Genomic DNA, 14,204 nt, shown 5'->3' with positions numbered 1-14,204 from the left:
TAGGGGCGCCTGGGTGGCTCAGTGGGTTAAAGCCTCTGCCTTCGGCTCAGGTCATGGTCCGAGTGTCCTGGGATCGAGCCCCACATCGGGCTCTGTGCTCTGCAGGGAGCCTGCTTCCACCTCTCTCTATCTGTCTGCTTCTCTGCCTACTTGTGATCTCTGTCTGTCAAATAAATAAATAAAATCTTTAAAAAAAAAAAAAAAGGCTCATCTCAACTAAAGACATAGTTTCTGGAATTTTTCTAAATGTGCCATTATTATAATTCCTTTAAAAAGGCAAAATGCATGGTTACTCTCAAAAATATAAATTTATAAAGAGTTTTGCCTGCATGTAACCTTTCATGTTTGCTCTTGTCAGCATTAACATCAAGCAGTCCTACTACGCCAGATCTGAATTCTGAGCTTAAAGATGTTAAAAGCAGCACCTTCTCTTCCCCAACCTCCACCTAGGCAAAAGGGCCTAATTCAGATGCCTTGACTACTTTCTCCATGCTTTAGGAAGTGCTTAGGGAACTGAACATGGTGAAGAAACCAAAGTAATGATGAGACACTGAAGAGAAAAACCAAACAGAGTATTGCTCGTAATCAAAAAGTGTTTTCTATACCATAGCAGCGTACATTGTTACAAACAATAAAAATGGACCGATACCAATCATTTCTTCCCATTTGTACCTTCCAGCGCCGTTCTTAAAGCTTATCTAATTTGGGGGATAATTTCATATGGCCTGTGTGGACTTAGTAATTTATTGTTCCAAAACGTGCTTTTCCCCCTGAAGCTGTTAATCCTAGATATGTACTGAAGAACTGGATGGCAGAGTCCGCAGTGAGAAAAGCAGAAAGGAATGATTTTTCAGAGGTAAGATGTTTGAGTCTTCTGGCTTTATTTTTAGTAATTTAAATGTATTGTATTTTACGCACACTTATGTTGTTTGTAGACATGCTAAACTAGACCATTGCCAGTACCAACTTCCCAGAATTCTTGCTGCCTGGTCTCCCTTTTTTTGCTTTTCAGTGAATCTTCTTTTCTCATATTTTCTAATTTATTTTTTAATGGATTTAAAATTTTAGAGATTCAGTTTATCCTGTATCTGTATTCAAATTTCTGAGGGTCTGATTCTGCTGTTTATTGGTTATGTTTTGGACTTCTGGATTTCAATCTCTGAGATCCAGTGAAGCCTGATTTTTTAAAAGACTTTATTCATTTATTTGAGAGAGAGGGCATGAGTGGGATATGGGGCAAAGGGAGACGCGGGCTCCCCACTGAGCAGGGAGCCTGATGTGGGGCTTGATCCTGAGACCTTGGGATCATGACCTGAGCCGAAGGCAGATGCTTAACCGACTGAGCCACCCAGGTGCCCCAGTGAAGCCTGATTTAAGGGTGCATCTCTCCAGAGGGAATTAGCTTTTTGCTTCTAGCAGGTGTCCATGGCACGAGCCACGTGGGTCCACTAATCCTGACAGCAGTGAAGATGGGATGAACGAAATCTACATGAATCTGCCTGGATGAATCCCACATACAATGTTCGGCAAGACAAGCAAGTGGCAAAGGCATATGACAGGCACCCCTTAAATACAGTGTGAAACATGCAAAACTATACGCCACATAGGGAGGCATGCATATATAATAAAAGTAACAACATGAATAAAGATGATAAACATCATCTTCGGACAGTGGTTACTTCGAGGTGAGGAAGAAATCTGAGTTAGGGAAGGAGACTCACTCTGGGCTCTAATGCTATTGGGAGTATCTGATTTCTGAAGCTGGCTGGAGGGTACACGGGGGTTCGTGTATTGTTCTGCATACCTTCTTGTATGCTTCAAGTACTTCATAATCAATTATTGAAAATGCAGTGCACATAATACATGTTTTAGAAGAGGACTGGCCTTGGAACTCATGCTGTCACTGTCCTGCACTGGAGTAGATGTTATCGATGCTCATGGCTCTCTTTCTGACACTGGTCCCACCTCAGAATCATTCCCAGCACAGCATGTATGTGGTCACAACCAAGTGATAGAGTTGGCATCAGAGAAACTGATGAGAAATCAGAGAAACTATTTTTGCTTTTTTATTTTTTAAAGATTTATTTATTCTAGAGAGAGTGCGAGAGAGCATGTGTGAGTGGGGGAAGGGGCAGAGGGAGAGAGAGAGAATCTCAAGAAGACTCCCCACTGAGCACGGAGCCAGATGTAGGGCTCGATCTCATGATCCTGAGATCAAGACCTGAGAGGAAACCAAGAGTTGGACATTTAACCGACTGAGCCACCCCGGGGGCCCCTTGTTTTCGTTATTTCTAATTTGGGACTTGCATTAACTTTTTATTTTAGTAGCTTCATTAGCCTGACAAATCTAGGTTTTTACTTTAGAAAACAGAACATTTTAAAATGTAATCTTTCTATGGTATTAAAGAGAGAGAAGGGAGAGAGCTCAGTGTTTATCGTTAAGTCAGCCTAAGCTGAGAAGAGGAAACATTGTTTCATTAGCTGTCCCTTGGCTTCTTTCTCCTTCCTTCCCTATCTTTTGTTCCTTGTTTTCTTCCCTTCCCCCAAATTATATCTGAGCAAGGGTGCACTGCCCACGGTGGGTGGAGAGAGGTCTTTATTGGTTCAAGTGAACATTCAGATTCACAAGACTAACACAGGCTGCTCTCGGCCCCACCCAACTCAGACGGAGGATAGACAGGCTGACCAGCGGGGCGGCATCAGGCTCCCCATTCGCCGGAGGTCTGGGGTGACCCAGGCCAGCAGCTCTGCGCAGCAGCGAGGCTCAGGTGTGCAGAGACAAGGCCCACCCTGGGAAGATGCAGGGGTAGCCCTGGCTTAAAACCTTCCTGTTCCATAGACACTCGTATCTCTTGTCACAGCTCCATAGGCATCGTTTCCAGTGTCCCCACGAGAGATCTGCCTTGTACCAAGTCACCACACTAAACAAAGCCTGAAGCATTCTGGCAGGTATCTACAGACCTCCCATGCAGAAGCTGCTTGTCCGTCCTAAGCAATGCTATATGGTGATATATGCGGTTGTCATACTGCCTTATCAAGTGACTAGGGGAACAGATGTAGGAAGTTAATTAAGGGTTTAATTCTCATGCAGGGAAGGAAAAAGATTTTTTTAAATCTTTATACAGGGAACCCTTTGCACACATAACTTGTATTTACCTGCCTGTATCAAACATTTCTTGAGAATCTATGTGAGGTGCTATGAAGAAGTATGTAAAAATGCATTCAGAGAGATTTTTAGTTAGCAAGTAAGATTAGATAGGTATAAAAGTAACTTCAATAAAAGGAGATGTATAGAAAGCACCTAGGGAAATTAAGAGGGACTCTAAGCACCTAGGGAAATTAAGAGGTACCATATTGATTATGATGAGTCTTCCTATTTAAAATATTAGTAATACAGTAATACCCTCTATTTGATCTCTTGGTACTTTCTTAGTATAGATAATCATGAACCTTTTTCTGTCAGAACCAAGCATTCCTTTGTCAATACCCAAGGAAATGACAAAACCACCAAAAAGCATATTTTAGTTGAGGTATAGTTGACATGTAACATTATATTACTTTCATGTGTATGACATGATGATTCAATATTTGTATCTATCGTGAAACTATGACCACAGTAATTCTAGTTAACATCACTATAGACGGTTACAAATTTTTTTTTCTTGTGATGAGTTCTTTTTTTTCCCCCCAGTGTTCCAAAATTCATTGTTGATACACCACACCCAGTGCTCCATGCAATACGTGCCCTCCTTAATACCCACCACCAGGCTCAGCCAATCCCCTACCCCTCCCCTCCAAAACCCTCAGTTTGTTTCTCAGAGTCCATAGTCTCTCATGGTTTGTCTCCCCCTCCGATTTACCCCCACTTACTTCTCCTCTCCATCTCCCAATGTCCTCCGTGTTATTCCTTATGCTCCACAAGTAAGTGAAACCATATGATAATTGACTCTCTCTGCTTGACTTACTTTGATGAGTTAAGATCTACTTTCTAGGAACTTTCAAATATGCTATACAGTATTATTAACTCTAGTCACCATGCTATATATTACATTCCCATGACTTACTTATTTTATAACTGGATAAAAATATGCATTTTGATCCTAGAATTATTGTTGAAAGAGATGTGTTCTTTGATGCTTCAGTCTATTACCAAGGCTCAAATTACAAATGAGGAAGCAGCATGAGTTGGAATCCATGCCCTTGATTTGGAAAGGCTGCAAACCACTGACATTCTTTTATTTTTGTAAATATTTTATTTATTTATTTTTTAAAGATTTTATTTATTTATTTGACAGAGATCACAAGTAGGCAGAGAGGCAGGCAGAGAGAGGGGAAGGGAAGCAGGCTCCCTGCTGAGCAGAGAGTTCAATGCCCGCTCCATCCCAGAACCCTGGGATCATGACCTGAGCGGAAGGCAGAGGCTTTAACCCCACTAAGCCACCCAGGCGCCCCTATTTTTGTAAATATTTTAGAAAATTATAATTCTCTTTATGCTGTAAAAGAACTTCAAAGTTATTGGGACATATATATGTAGTGCTCGTGACAGGGTATGTTTTGCTGTCCTGTTTTAGCACAAAACTAGTACTTCAAGGAACTTCTGTGGGATGATAGGAATTTTAAGTAACAGCTATAGCTGAAATCCTAATAAAACATAAAATGATTAAACATTTTTAAAGAAATATAAGTTTAGCCTTGTCATTCTGGGAATTTAGAAAACTGGTAAGGGTTCTGAGGAAGAAATCTGTATCCGTGTGCTTCTGTTGTTTGCCAGGTCCGTCTTCTGCAGCATGTTCTTCAGCATCCTTTCCAGAAGCATTCTGCCGCTGAGAAAGCAGGCTACGCCTCCCCCACTCCTTCTTGGGCTGAAGACCTCAGAGTTAGCTGCTCATCTTAGTTTAGGGTAAATAAATTAAAGAATATTCTGTCATTGAATTCGACATAGAATGATCTATTTGATAAATTCTTAATGACTATCTACATTTTGATGATAATGCCCCATTTCATAAAAAGGATTATGATTGCAAATATTTTTTAATCATATAAACTGGACCTATTCTTTGGAATAACTTTGTGATCATTTTTGTTCTAATGAAGAACTTCAGTGGAATAATAAAATATGTTTGGCAACTGCGTGTGTTACTTTCAATAACTGAAAAGTCTTATGGCAATCTTTTAATGAACTTACAAGTATTCATTTAAGACATGCTACGTACCCAGTGCTGTGGGGCACATCAGATCAGTATGTAGTTTAACTGTACTCCTAGAGCTTTTTTGTCTATTATGATAGTTTTCAAACATTAATCAAAGTAAAGAGAATAGTATAATGAATCTGACTTACCAGCCAGCTTCTTAATTATCAATGTGTGATCAGTGTTATTTCATCTACATCCCTACACACTTCCCCTCATTTTTAGTTATTGTTTTTATTGAGGTATAATTTCTATATCCCCACATAAGTTCCTGGATGTGTTTCACTTAATTTACAAATATTTTTGTCTGCATCTCCAAACGTCAATGACTGAAAACACACACAATACCATTATCATACCTTAAGACAACTGAACAACTCCCTAATTCATCAAATCCAAGTACTAGTTTTTGGATTTTTCCTTTTGTTTTATAAGTCATTATCACCACTATTATCATTTTATGGCTGCTTGTTTGAATTGGGATCCAAGTAAGGACTATACATTCAAATTAGATGATAACAGCTCTTCTGAGTTTCTTTTGATACTTTTGGGTACAACCACTTGCATCTTCTTTTTCCTTCGTTTTGGTTGAAGAAAGCTGCTCACCTATCCCAGAGTGTGTCCCAGAGTGTGCATTTCGCTAGCTGCATCTCGTGTTATTGTTTAACATGTTGTTCTGTCGTCTGTGTTTCTATAAACCCTCAGCTTACCGGAGGAAGTACTTGCCATCAGAAGGCAACTGTGGGCACTTCCACCAACAAGTACAGATTGGCTGTTTCTTTCTGTGATATCAGCAGCCGCTGACAGTCATCTCCTGGACCCACTGATTCAATAAGGTTGTAAAATGATCATCTAATCCTATCATTCGTTAGCTGGAATCCTTCTATAAAGGAAAAGCTTCTATCATTAATTATTTGATTATCCTGAGACACCGAAAGGCAAAGAATTGGTTCCCAAGCATGCTCCAAAGACAGTCAGTAGGCTTGTTGATTGGTTTTAGTATCATGAACTCTTGAATTTAAGCCCATTTTGTTTTGGACTGTTGCAGTTATTATCCTAACTGGTGTACGAATTGTCCCATGTGTGGCCAGCGAGGTTTTATTCACGACGGCTCCTCGTGTACACGTTCCTAGAAGGTTTTGATAGCTTTGTTTTCTGATGGGGTAAGATGTTCCAGGTTCATTGTGCATATTTCTTGCCTTAGCCCTGGAGCCAGTCATTTTTCTAAGGAGACCTCATTCAGGGAAAATATATTCAGGGGAGTGGGAATGATATTAGGGAAATGATATTAGAGATCACAGTTTAGATGCTGAATCCCTTGTGAATATTTGAAACTCCTTACAGAGCTTGTTAAATGATAGCCAATATCTGAGTTAAAACCTTCCTTAAAATTAAATGACATGAGCCAAGAACAAAAAAACCCAAATAACAAAAAGATACATTATTAAAATGTAAAAAAAGTCCTAACCTCTCAAAATTTTACTATTTTTTTGTTATTGTAATGATTGTTCATGTCAAGTAATAAATGCTCATGTAAAAATGTTTTAAATAAGTATATTGAAAAAATGTGGAAGTCATCCTTCACACTCTACTTCCCCTCTTTCCTATATCCATTCTGTATCCCAGAAGTAACTATGTTTTATAAGGCTTGTATCTCTTCAGACTTCTGCCGTACATGTACATACTTGCATACCAACATACACTTATATATGTGTATACGCTTATGTGACTAGAGGCATACTTGACACACTGTTTTGTAAACTGCCTTTTATTTAGCTATATATATTGTTAAATATGAACATGTGTGATCTCCTTCATTTGCTTTAATGGTTTAAAATATTCCATAGTATAGATATACCATATTTTGTCAAATTATTTATGTATTTGGTACTCATTTGTGTTTCCAGATTTTTTTCCATTATAAATACAGCATCCTTGTCTATATGTCTTTGCTTTTAGAGTCCTACAAATAGAATTAATTGGGTCAAAAGGTGTATGCATTAAATTTTTTTAAAAGATTTTATTTATTATTTGATAAGTAGGCAGAGCAGCAGGCAGAGAGAGAGGGGGGAAGCAGGCTCCCTGCTAAGCAGAGAGCCTGATGTGGAGCTCGATCCCAGGACCCTGAGATCATGACCTGAGCTGAAGGCAGAGGCTTAACCCATTGAGCCACACAGGTGCCCCCATTTTTTTTTTTTTTAAGATTTTATTTATTTGTCAGGGAGAGAGGGCACAAGCATGGGAAGCAGTGGGAGTGGCAGGCAGAGGGAGAAGCAGGCTCTCTGCTGAGCAGGGAGCCCCATGCAGGACTCTATCCTAGGCCCCCGGGATCATGACCAGAGTTGAAGGCAGACACTTAACAACTGAGCTACCCAGGTGTCTCTGCATTGAAAATGTTTATGTATACTGCCAAACTAAACCCCCAAAAGGCTTTACCAGTTGATATTTCCAATGACATACCACAATATCAGTTGCTTTATACTCTAAGCATTGGATATTATTTTATATATTTTTTGCAGTCTAATACATAAAAATATTATTTTAATATCAATTTTTATTATTCATGTAGCAAATAATTTTTGATTTTCATGTAGTAAATAGTGTTTCTTTTCTATCATTAATATTTTATTCTTTAATGGTGCTTTTTTAAACAGGTTTTTAAAAATTTTCATATATTGAATTTGGTAATTTAAAAAGTATTTTTGGATTTTATGTCTTATTTAGTTTTGTTTATATTTTATAAAAAGTATTTCCTCATATTTTCTTCTAGTATTTTTAGAATGTGTATGTTTAATCCCTTTGAGATTTATTATTTTTACCCCATTGACAGATAATGTCCCGATACTATTTGTCAGTTTATCCTTTTCATACATGTTTGAAATACTTTTATCATATATATGTCCTCATATCTTTGAGCTCACTGCTAGACTTTTTTTCAGCTCTTCTAGCAATGCAACAGTTATTTTGATTGTATAGTATCAACAGTTAATATATTTCAACAGTTATTCTGCTATCATTAATCTTTTTAAAAAAAGATTTATTTATTTATTTTAGAGAAGCAGGGGGAAGGGCAGAGGGAGAGACAGAATCCCAAAGCAGATTCCCTGCTGAGTGCAGAGCCCAAAGCAAGGCTCCATCCCAGGACTCTAAGATCATGACCTGAGTTGAAATCAAGAGCTGGTGAACTGACTGAGACACTCAGGCACCCCCATCATTACTCCTTTGAAATATTTTCTTTGTGGAGTGCCTGGGTGACTCAGTCGGTTGAGTAGCTGACTCATGATTTCAGCTCAGGTCATGATCTCAGGGTCATGAGATTGGGCTCTGCACTGGGTGTAGGGCCTGCTTAAATTTCTCTCTTTCCCTCTGCCCCTCCCCACCACTTGAGAGTGCACATGCTCTTTCTCTGTAAATAAAAAATAAATGTTTTCTTTGCTAGTTAATTATTTTAGTTGAATTTTTATGTGTTAATTTTCAGAAAAAAATCTTGTTGGGATATTGGTTGGTTTTATATTAAATTTATAGAGTGACTTGGAAAGAATTAACATCTTTACAACATGGAGTTTTCCCATCCAGGAACATGCTATAGGCATTCTTCCCTTTGCGTAGTACTGCAGGACTGTAAAAATGGCCACGCAAACTAAAACCATGCAAAGTGATCTAATAATCAATGGGGAGAATTATGATTGTTTTGTGATCTTCAAAAATTTTGGTCAAAACCTTGAAAACTCTTTCACTGTTGGCTATGGATATATAGGGAAATAAAACAGTAAAACTAATATTTAGTGCACTGTAATTTAAAACACTAGAAACATTGAGAAAGTATTTTATTTCTAAGAGACTTATTAAGAGTGGCTTGAACAGTGGTTGGCTTTTTTCTCATCATTTAACTCATAATACAGAACTAGAATCTTTTCTATATCTTAGTGAGTTGCCACTATTTTTTCTATAACTCCATTTATGTTCAGTTTGAATTTGACTTTCAGTATTATCGCTTTTCATTTATGTATTGCAGTTTTATCTTTATTGGCCAATTTCCTTCTTCCAGTGATCATTTTTTATAAAATGTCATGGGTTTACCACTGGGAGATAAGGAATCAGTGTAACTACACACTTCGCTGTCTGTGCATAAGAATAACAAGTATACAGGGGCGCCTGGGTGGCTCAGTGGGTTAAAGCCTCTGCCTTTGGCTCAGGTCATGATCCCAGGGTCCTGGGATCGAGCCCCGCATCGGGCTTTCTGCTCAGCAGGGAGCCTGCTTCCTCCTCCTCTCTCTCTCTCTGCCTGCCTCTCTGCCTACTTGTGATCTCTGTCTGTCAAATAAATAAAACAAAAATCTAAAAAAAAAAAAAAAAGAATAACAAGTATTCAGTGATCAACCACTAACAGACTTTGAAAGAAGTGATATGATTGGTCACTGATCATGATATTCATCTGTTTTTTATGTAGTGATTTGTGGACTGTAATGCTAACGGTGAAGTTTGTACTTTACCCAACTGTTCGGTTATAATACCATGGTAGCAAATGTTGGGAAACTAGTGTTATTTAACTGAATTGTGGTTACTGGAACTTGTGCATGTTGGAACTATGCAAAGTAAGGGCTCTCTTGTACCTGTTTCCTAACATTTTCTTTTATGTCCTGAAATAAAAATTTTACAGTTTTCTTCATATGGGCTTTGAAGATTTCTCTTTTTAAAAAACGTTTCTTCTTGAGTAAATGAAACAAGATGGGATTGGGAGGGAGACAAACCATAAGTGAATCTTAATCTCACAAAACAAACTGAAGGTTGCTGGGGGGAGGGGGGTTGGGAGGGGGGGTGGGGTTATGGACATTGGGGAGGGTATGTGCTATGGTGAGTGCTGTGAAGTGTGTAAACCTGGCGATTCACAGAGATGTACCCCTGGGGATAAAAATATATGTTTATAAAAAATAAAATTTAAAAAAAAAAGTTTCTTCTTTTCTTTTTCTTTTTCTTTTTTTTTTTTAAGATTGTATGTATTTATTTAAGACAGAGAGAGAGTGAGTCGGATGGAGGATCACGACCTGCACTGAAGCCGCTTTAACTGCTGAGCCACCTGGGTGCCTCCAACTTTGAAGATTTCTTACATCAATTCTTAGATATGTTGTAGTTTTTGTTGTCACTGTGTAAAAAGTACACTTTAGTACTACATTTTCTAAATGGACTCACTGGTACGTAGGACAGTTTTTGGTGTCTGTGGTTCATCTTAGCCGTGTTGTTGAACATATGCAGCTTTCAATGGACTGCTTTAGTCTTCTTTGTTGTTTTTTTTTTTTTTTTAAGATTTTATTTTTACTTATTTGACAGAGAGATCACAAGCAGGCAGAGAGGCAGGCAGAGAGAGAGGAGGAAGTAGGCTCCCTGCTGAGCAGAGAGCCCGATGCGGGGCTCGATCCCAGGACTCTGAGATCATGACCTGAGCCGAAGGCAGCGGCTTAACCCACTGAGCCACCCAGGCGCCCCAGTCTTCTTTGTTTTTAACTAGATATTCACATCACCTGAGAATGGAAAATTCTGTCTTTTTGTTCAGCTGCAAATAACTGGAAGTTGACCAACACCGTCTTATCCACATAGAGGTTTGAGTCTCACAAAGGGAAGGGCATGACCAAGCGTTCCAAGGCTGGTGCAGCAGCTCAGCAATGTCCTGAGGGCCCACCCTTGCCTTTCCATTCCCCCATCTCTTTATGGCATTGAGTTGGTCCTTCTCTGCTTGTTGCCTCATGGTGAGCAAATAACTGATGACCTCCAAGCTTTGATCTTGGTCCAGTCTGGATGAAGGAAGGGAACAGGGAAGAAGGGAGGGTGCCTGTAACAGGGAAACAAAATCCTTCCTAGAAATCCCCAACAGTCTTTTACTTACATCTCATTTCTATTTTTGTATTTCGTTGGTAAGGACTGGGTCACATGACCATTTCTGGCTGCAAAGTGGGTCTAGGAAACTATTTTTAGCCAGATATGTTGCCATTCCAACTAGATCTTCTGTTAATTAAGAAGAAAGGGAAATCAGATATGACGTAGATGAAAACTCTTCATTTCTTTCTGTGATTATGAGACTACAGGCTTTCTGTATCCTCTTGCATCCAATTTGGTAATTCGTATGTTTCTTACAAAATTAATCCATCAAGATGCTTAATTTTGTTGACACATATTACATGTGCTATTTATTGTCTCATAATATTTAATTTCTTCCATATCTGTAATGTTGTCCCTGTACTTATTTCTAAACTTCTTAATATATGTTCTCAATCTTTTATCCTTGATTAAATTTGCTAAACCTTAGTCTTTTATGTTGGTCTTTTCAGGTCATTTATTTGCTTTTTTTTGATCTTCTGTTTAATTTTTTTAAATTTAATTCTATTTTTTCAGTGTTTAATTTTTATTTTCTTTGTAAGTGAAATCTGATTTCTTTAGCTTTGACTTTCCTTTAATATACTCTTGGTTCATTTATTTATTTATTTTAACGATTTTTATTTATTTATTTGATAGAGAAATAGAGAGAGAGCCCAAGTAGGCAGACCAGAAGGCAGAGGGAGAGGGAGAAACAGGCACTCCACTGAGCAGGGAGCATGATGAGGGGCTCAATCCCAGGACTCTGGGATCATGACCTGAGCCAAAGGCAGCCGCTTAACCGACTGAGCCACCCAGGCACCCCAGTTCGTTTATTTTTAATCGTATTTTCTAATACATGAAATTAAGACTATAAAATTTCTAGTGAATACTGCTTTGGCTAGTCTCATTGTCATTAGTTTCTAGGTAATCCACATTTTAAAAAATTTATTTATTTGAGAGATAGAGATCAAGAGCATGAGCAGGAGGAAGGGTCAGAGAGAGAGGGAGAAGCAGACTCCTTGCTGAGCCAGAAGCCCAATGTGAGGCTCAATCCCAGGACCCCAGGATCATGACCTGAGCTGAAGGCAGACACCCAACTGACTGAGCCACCCTGGCACCCCATTAATCTGCATTTTTCATATTGATTTTATTTTTAACCTGAGAGTTCTATGGTAGTTGCTTTAACTTTCCAAGTTAAGTTCCAAGTTTCTGCTTTAGTTATTAGATTTTTGAGAGAGATGTGTTACAAGTCTGAGAGTTAGGAACTGCAAGGAGATACAGCCAGGTGCTATTCCCACACTTTTGTGTTTTATTTCCAGGAGTTATACCAGGTTCTCACAATGAAGATCTGAGAAAAATGCCCTCCTGTTTCCAGCAGGGAAAGTAGCCATTTTGAAATATGCCAGAGCATTTCATTCTTCTTAACAAGACCTGCCTGCAGGAAAAAAATATTTTACCAAAGCCTACCTTAATGAGGTTTTATCACAGCTTAACTGACCAGAGAAAAGCAAAATGCCCAACACCAGCCTCCCCTAGCCTTTCATGTCGGGGATGGGAAATACTTGACTTTAACCCTCTGTAGCCATCTTGTCCCACCTAAGAGGGAAAAAAACTGAGAAGCAGTTGTGAAGTGCACAGACCAGTGCCCAGTGTCATAGGCTAACTAGGACTATAGAACACTTTTCCTTCCCCATACCTCACCATCATATTACTAGAGGCATAGTAACCACAGTGCCTTTTACCCAACACATCATGTCCAGCTTTCACAAAGAAATCACAAGGCATACTAAAAGGCAAAAAGCACTATGAAGACACATAGCAAGCATCAGAGCCACAGTCAGATATGGCAGGAATGTTGGAATTCTCAGACCAGGATTTAAAAATAACCATGGTTAATATGCTAAGGGCCCTAATGGAAAAAGTAGACAACGCGCAAAAATAGAATGGCAATGTAAGCAGAGAGATGGAAAAATCTAAGAAAGAATAAAAAAGGAATGCCAGGGATCAAAACTATAAATGAAGATGCCTTTGATGGTTTCATTAGTAGATTAGACACAGTTAATGAAAGAATCTCTGAACTTGAGGATATGTTAATAGAAATTTCTAAAATTGAAAAGCAAAGAGAAAAAAATACTGAAAACAAAACAATATCTGAGAACTATGGGACAACTACAAAAGGTATATTATACACATACTAGGAAGAAAGGAAGAGAAGGAATGACTGAGAATTTTCCCAAAATAATGCCAGACACCAAACCACAGATCCACAGTGCTCAGAAAACACCAAGGAGGATAAACACCTCCCCAAACAACACCACCAGTACTTAAGCATATCATATTCAAAATCTAGAAAATCGAAGATAAATAAGAAATCCCAGAAGTTGCCAGAAGAATAAAATATTTTATAAATGGAGGAAAAAAGATAAGAATTACATTTGACTTCACAGAAACCATCACAAGCAAGAAGAGAATGGAGTGAAATATTTCAAGCGTTGAGAGAAAAAACCCCACCAAACTAGAATTCTGTATCCTACAAAATTATCCCTCAAAAGTGAAGGCCAGGGGCACCTGAGTGGCTCAGTGGGTTAAGCAGCTGCCTTCGGCTCAGGTCATGATTCCAGGGTCCTGGGATCGAGTCCCACATCAGGCTCCTTGCTCAGCAGGGAGCCTGCTTCTTCTTCTCCCTCTGCCTGCTGCTCTGCCTACTTGTGTTCTCTCTCCATCTCTCTAATAAATGAAGTCTGTAAAAAAAAAAGGGAAGGACAGATAAGGACTTTCCTAGACAAAAAAGAAAGAGAGAAAAAAAAAAAAAAGAGAGGGAGAAGAGAAAAATTTGCTGCCAGCAGACCTGCCATGTAAGAAATGCTTAAAGAAATTCTTTAGGGAGAAGAAAAAAATATATAAAGAAATATAAAGAAAGAAAGAGCATTAGAGAAGGAATAAGTGAAGATAAAAGAAAGTTTTATTTTTCTTATTCTTAATTAATGTAATAGATAACACTTTGTTAAAAACAACAGCAACAACAGTGTATTAGATGATTATGGCTTATATGTAAGTGCAACCAAGGTCAGTAATGATTTAAGAAGCAGGAGGGAGGAATAAAAAACATATTGTTATAAAGTACTTGCTCTGCCCATGAAGCATTGCGCTCCTTGAAAGTGGACG

At 38.6% G+C, this 14,204-nt stretch overlaps 1 protein-coding gene across 6 annotated transcripts in view; it reads left to right on the top strand.

Annotated features, from left to right (window-relative positions):
- LOC111139706 (UPF0061 protein ETA_18310-like) overlaps positions 1-6,640 on the top strand; it is a 38,170-nt gene extending 31,530 nt beyond the window's left edge. For 2 of the 6 annotated variants that reach the window (XM_022492048.1, XM_022492053.1), the window contains 2 exons: positions 777-856; positions 4,772-5,127. In XM_022492048.1, the coding sequence (XP_022347756.1) occupies positions 777-856; positions 4,772-4,894 (203 nt within the window). In that variant the 3' untranslated portion in view covers positions 4,895-5,127. Of the gene's footprint in view, positions 1-776; positions 857-1,416; positions 2,086-2,861; positions 3,574-4,771; positions 5,128-5,894 lie in introns of those variants that run through there. The other 4 variants (XM_022492049.1, XM_022492051.1, XM_022492050.1 and 1 more) reach the window with 4 other exon arrangements.
- The last annotated feature ends 7,564 nt before the right edge of the window (positions 6,641-14,204 follow it).

Source organism: Enhydra lutris, unplaced genomic scaffold (assembly GCF_002288905.1).
Source record: "Enhydra lutris kenyoni isolate GAN:26980312 unplaced genomic scaffold, ASM228890v2 scaffoldscaffold113, whole genome shotgun sequence".
In the NCBI taxonomy this organism is placed as follows: domain Eukaryota; kingdom Metazoa; phylum Chordata; class Mammalia; order Carnivora; family Mustelidae; genus Enhydra; species Enhydra lutris.
The sequence above is the reverse complement of the archived record's forward strand: the minus strand, read 5'-3'. Positions and strand labels throughout refer to the sequence as shown.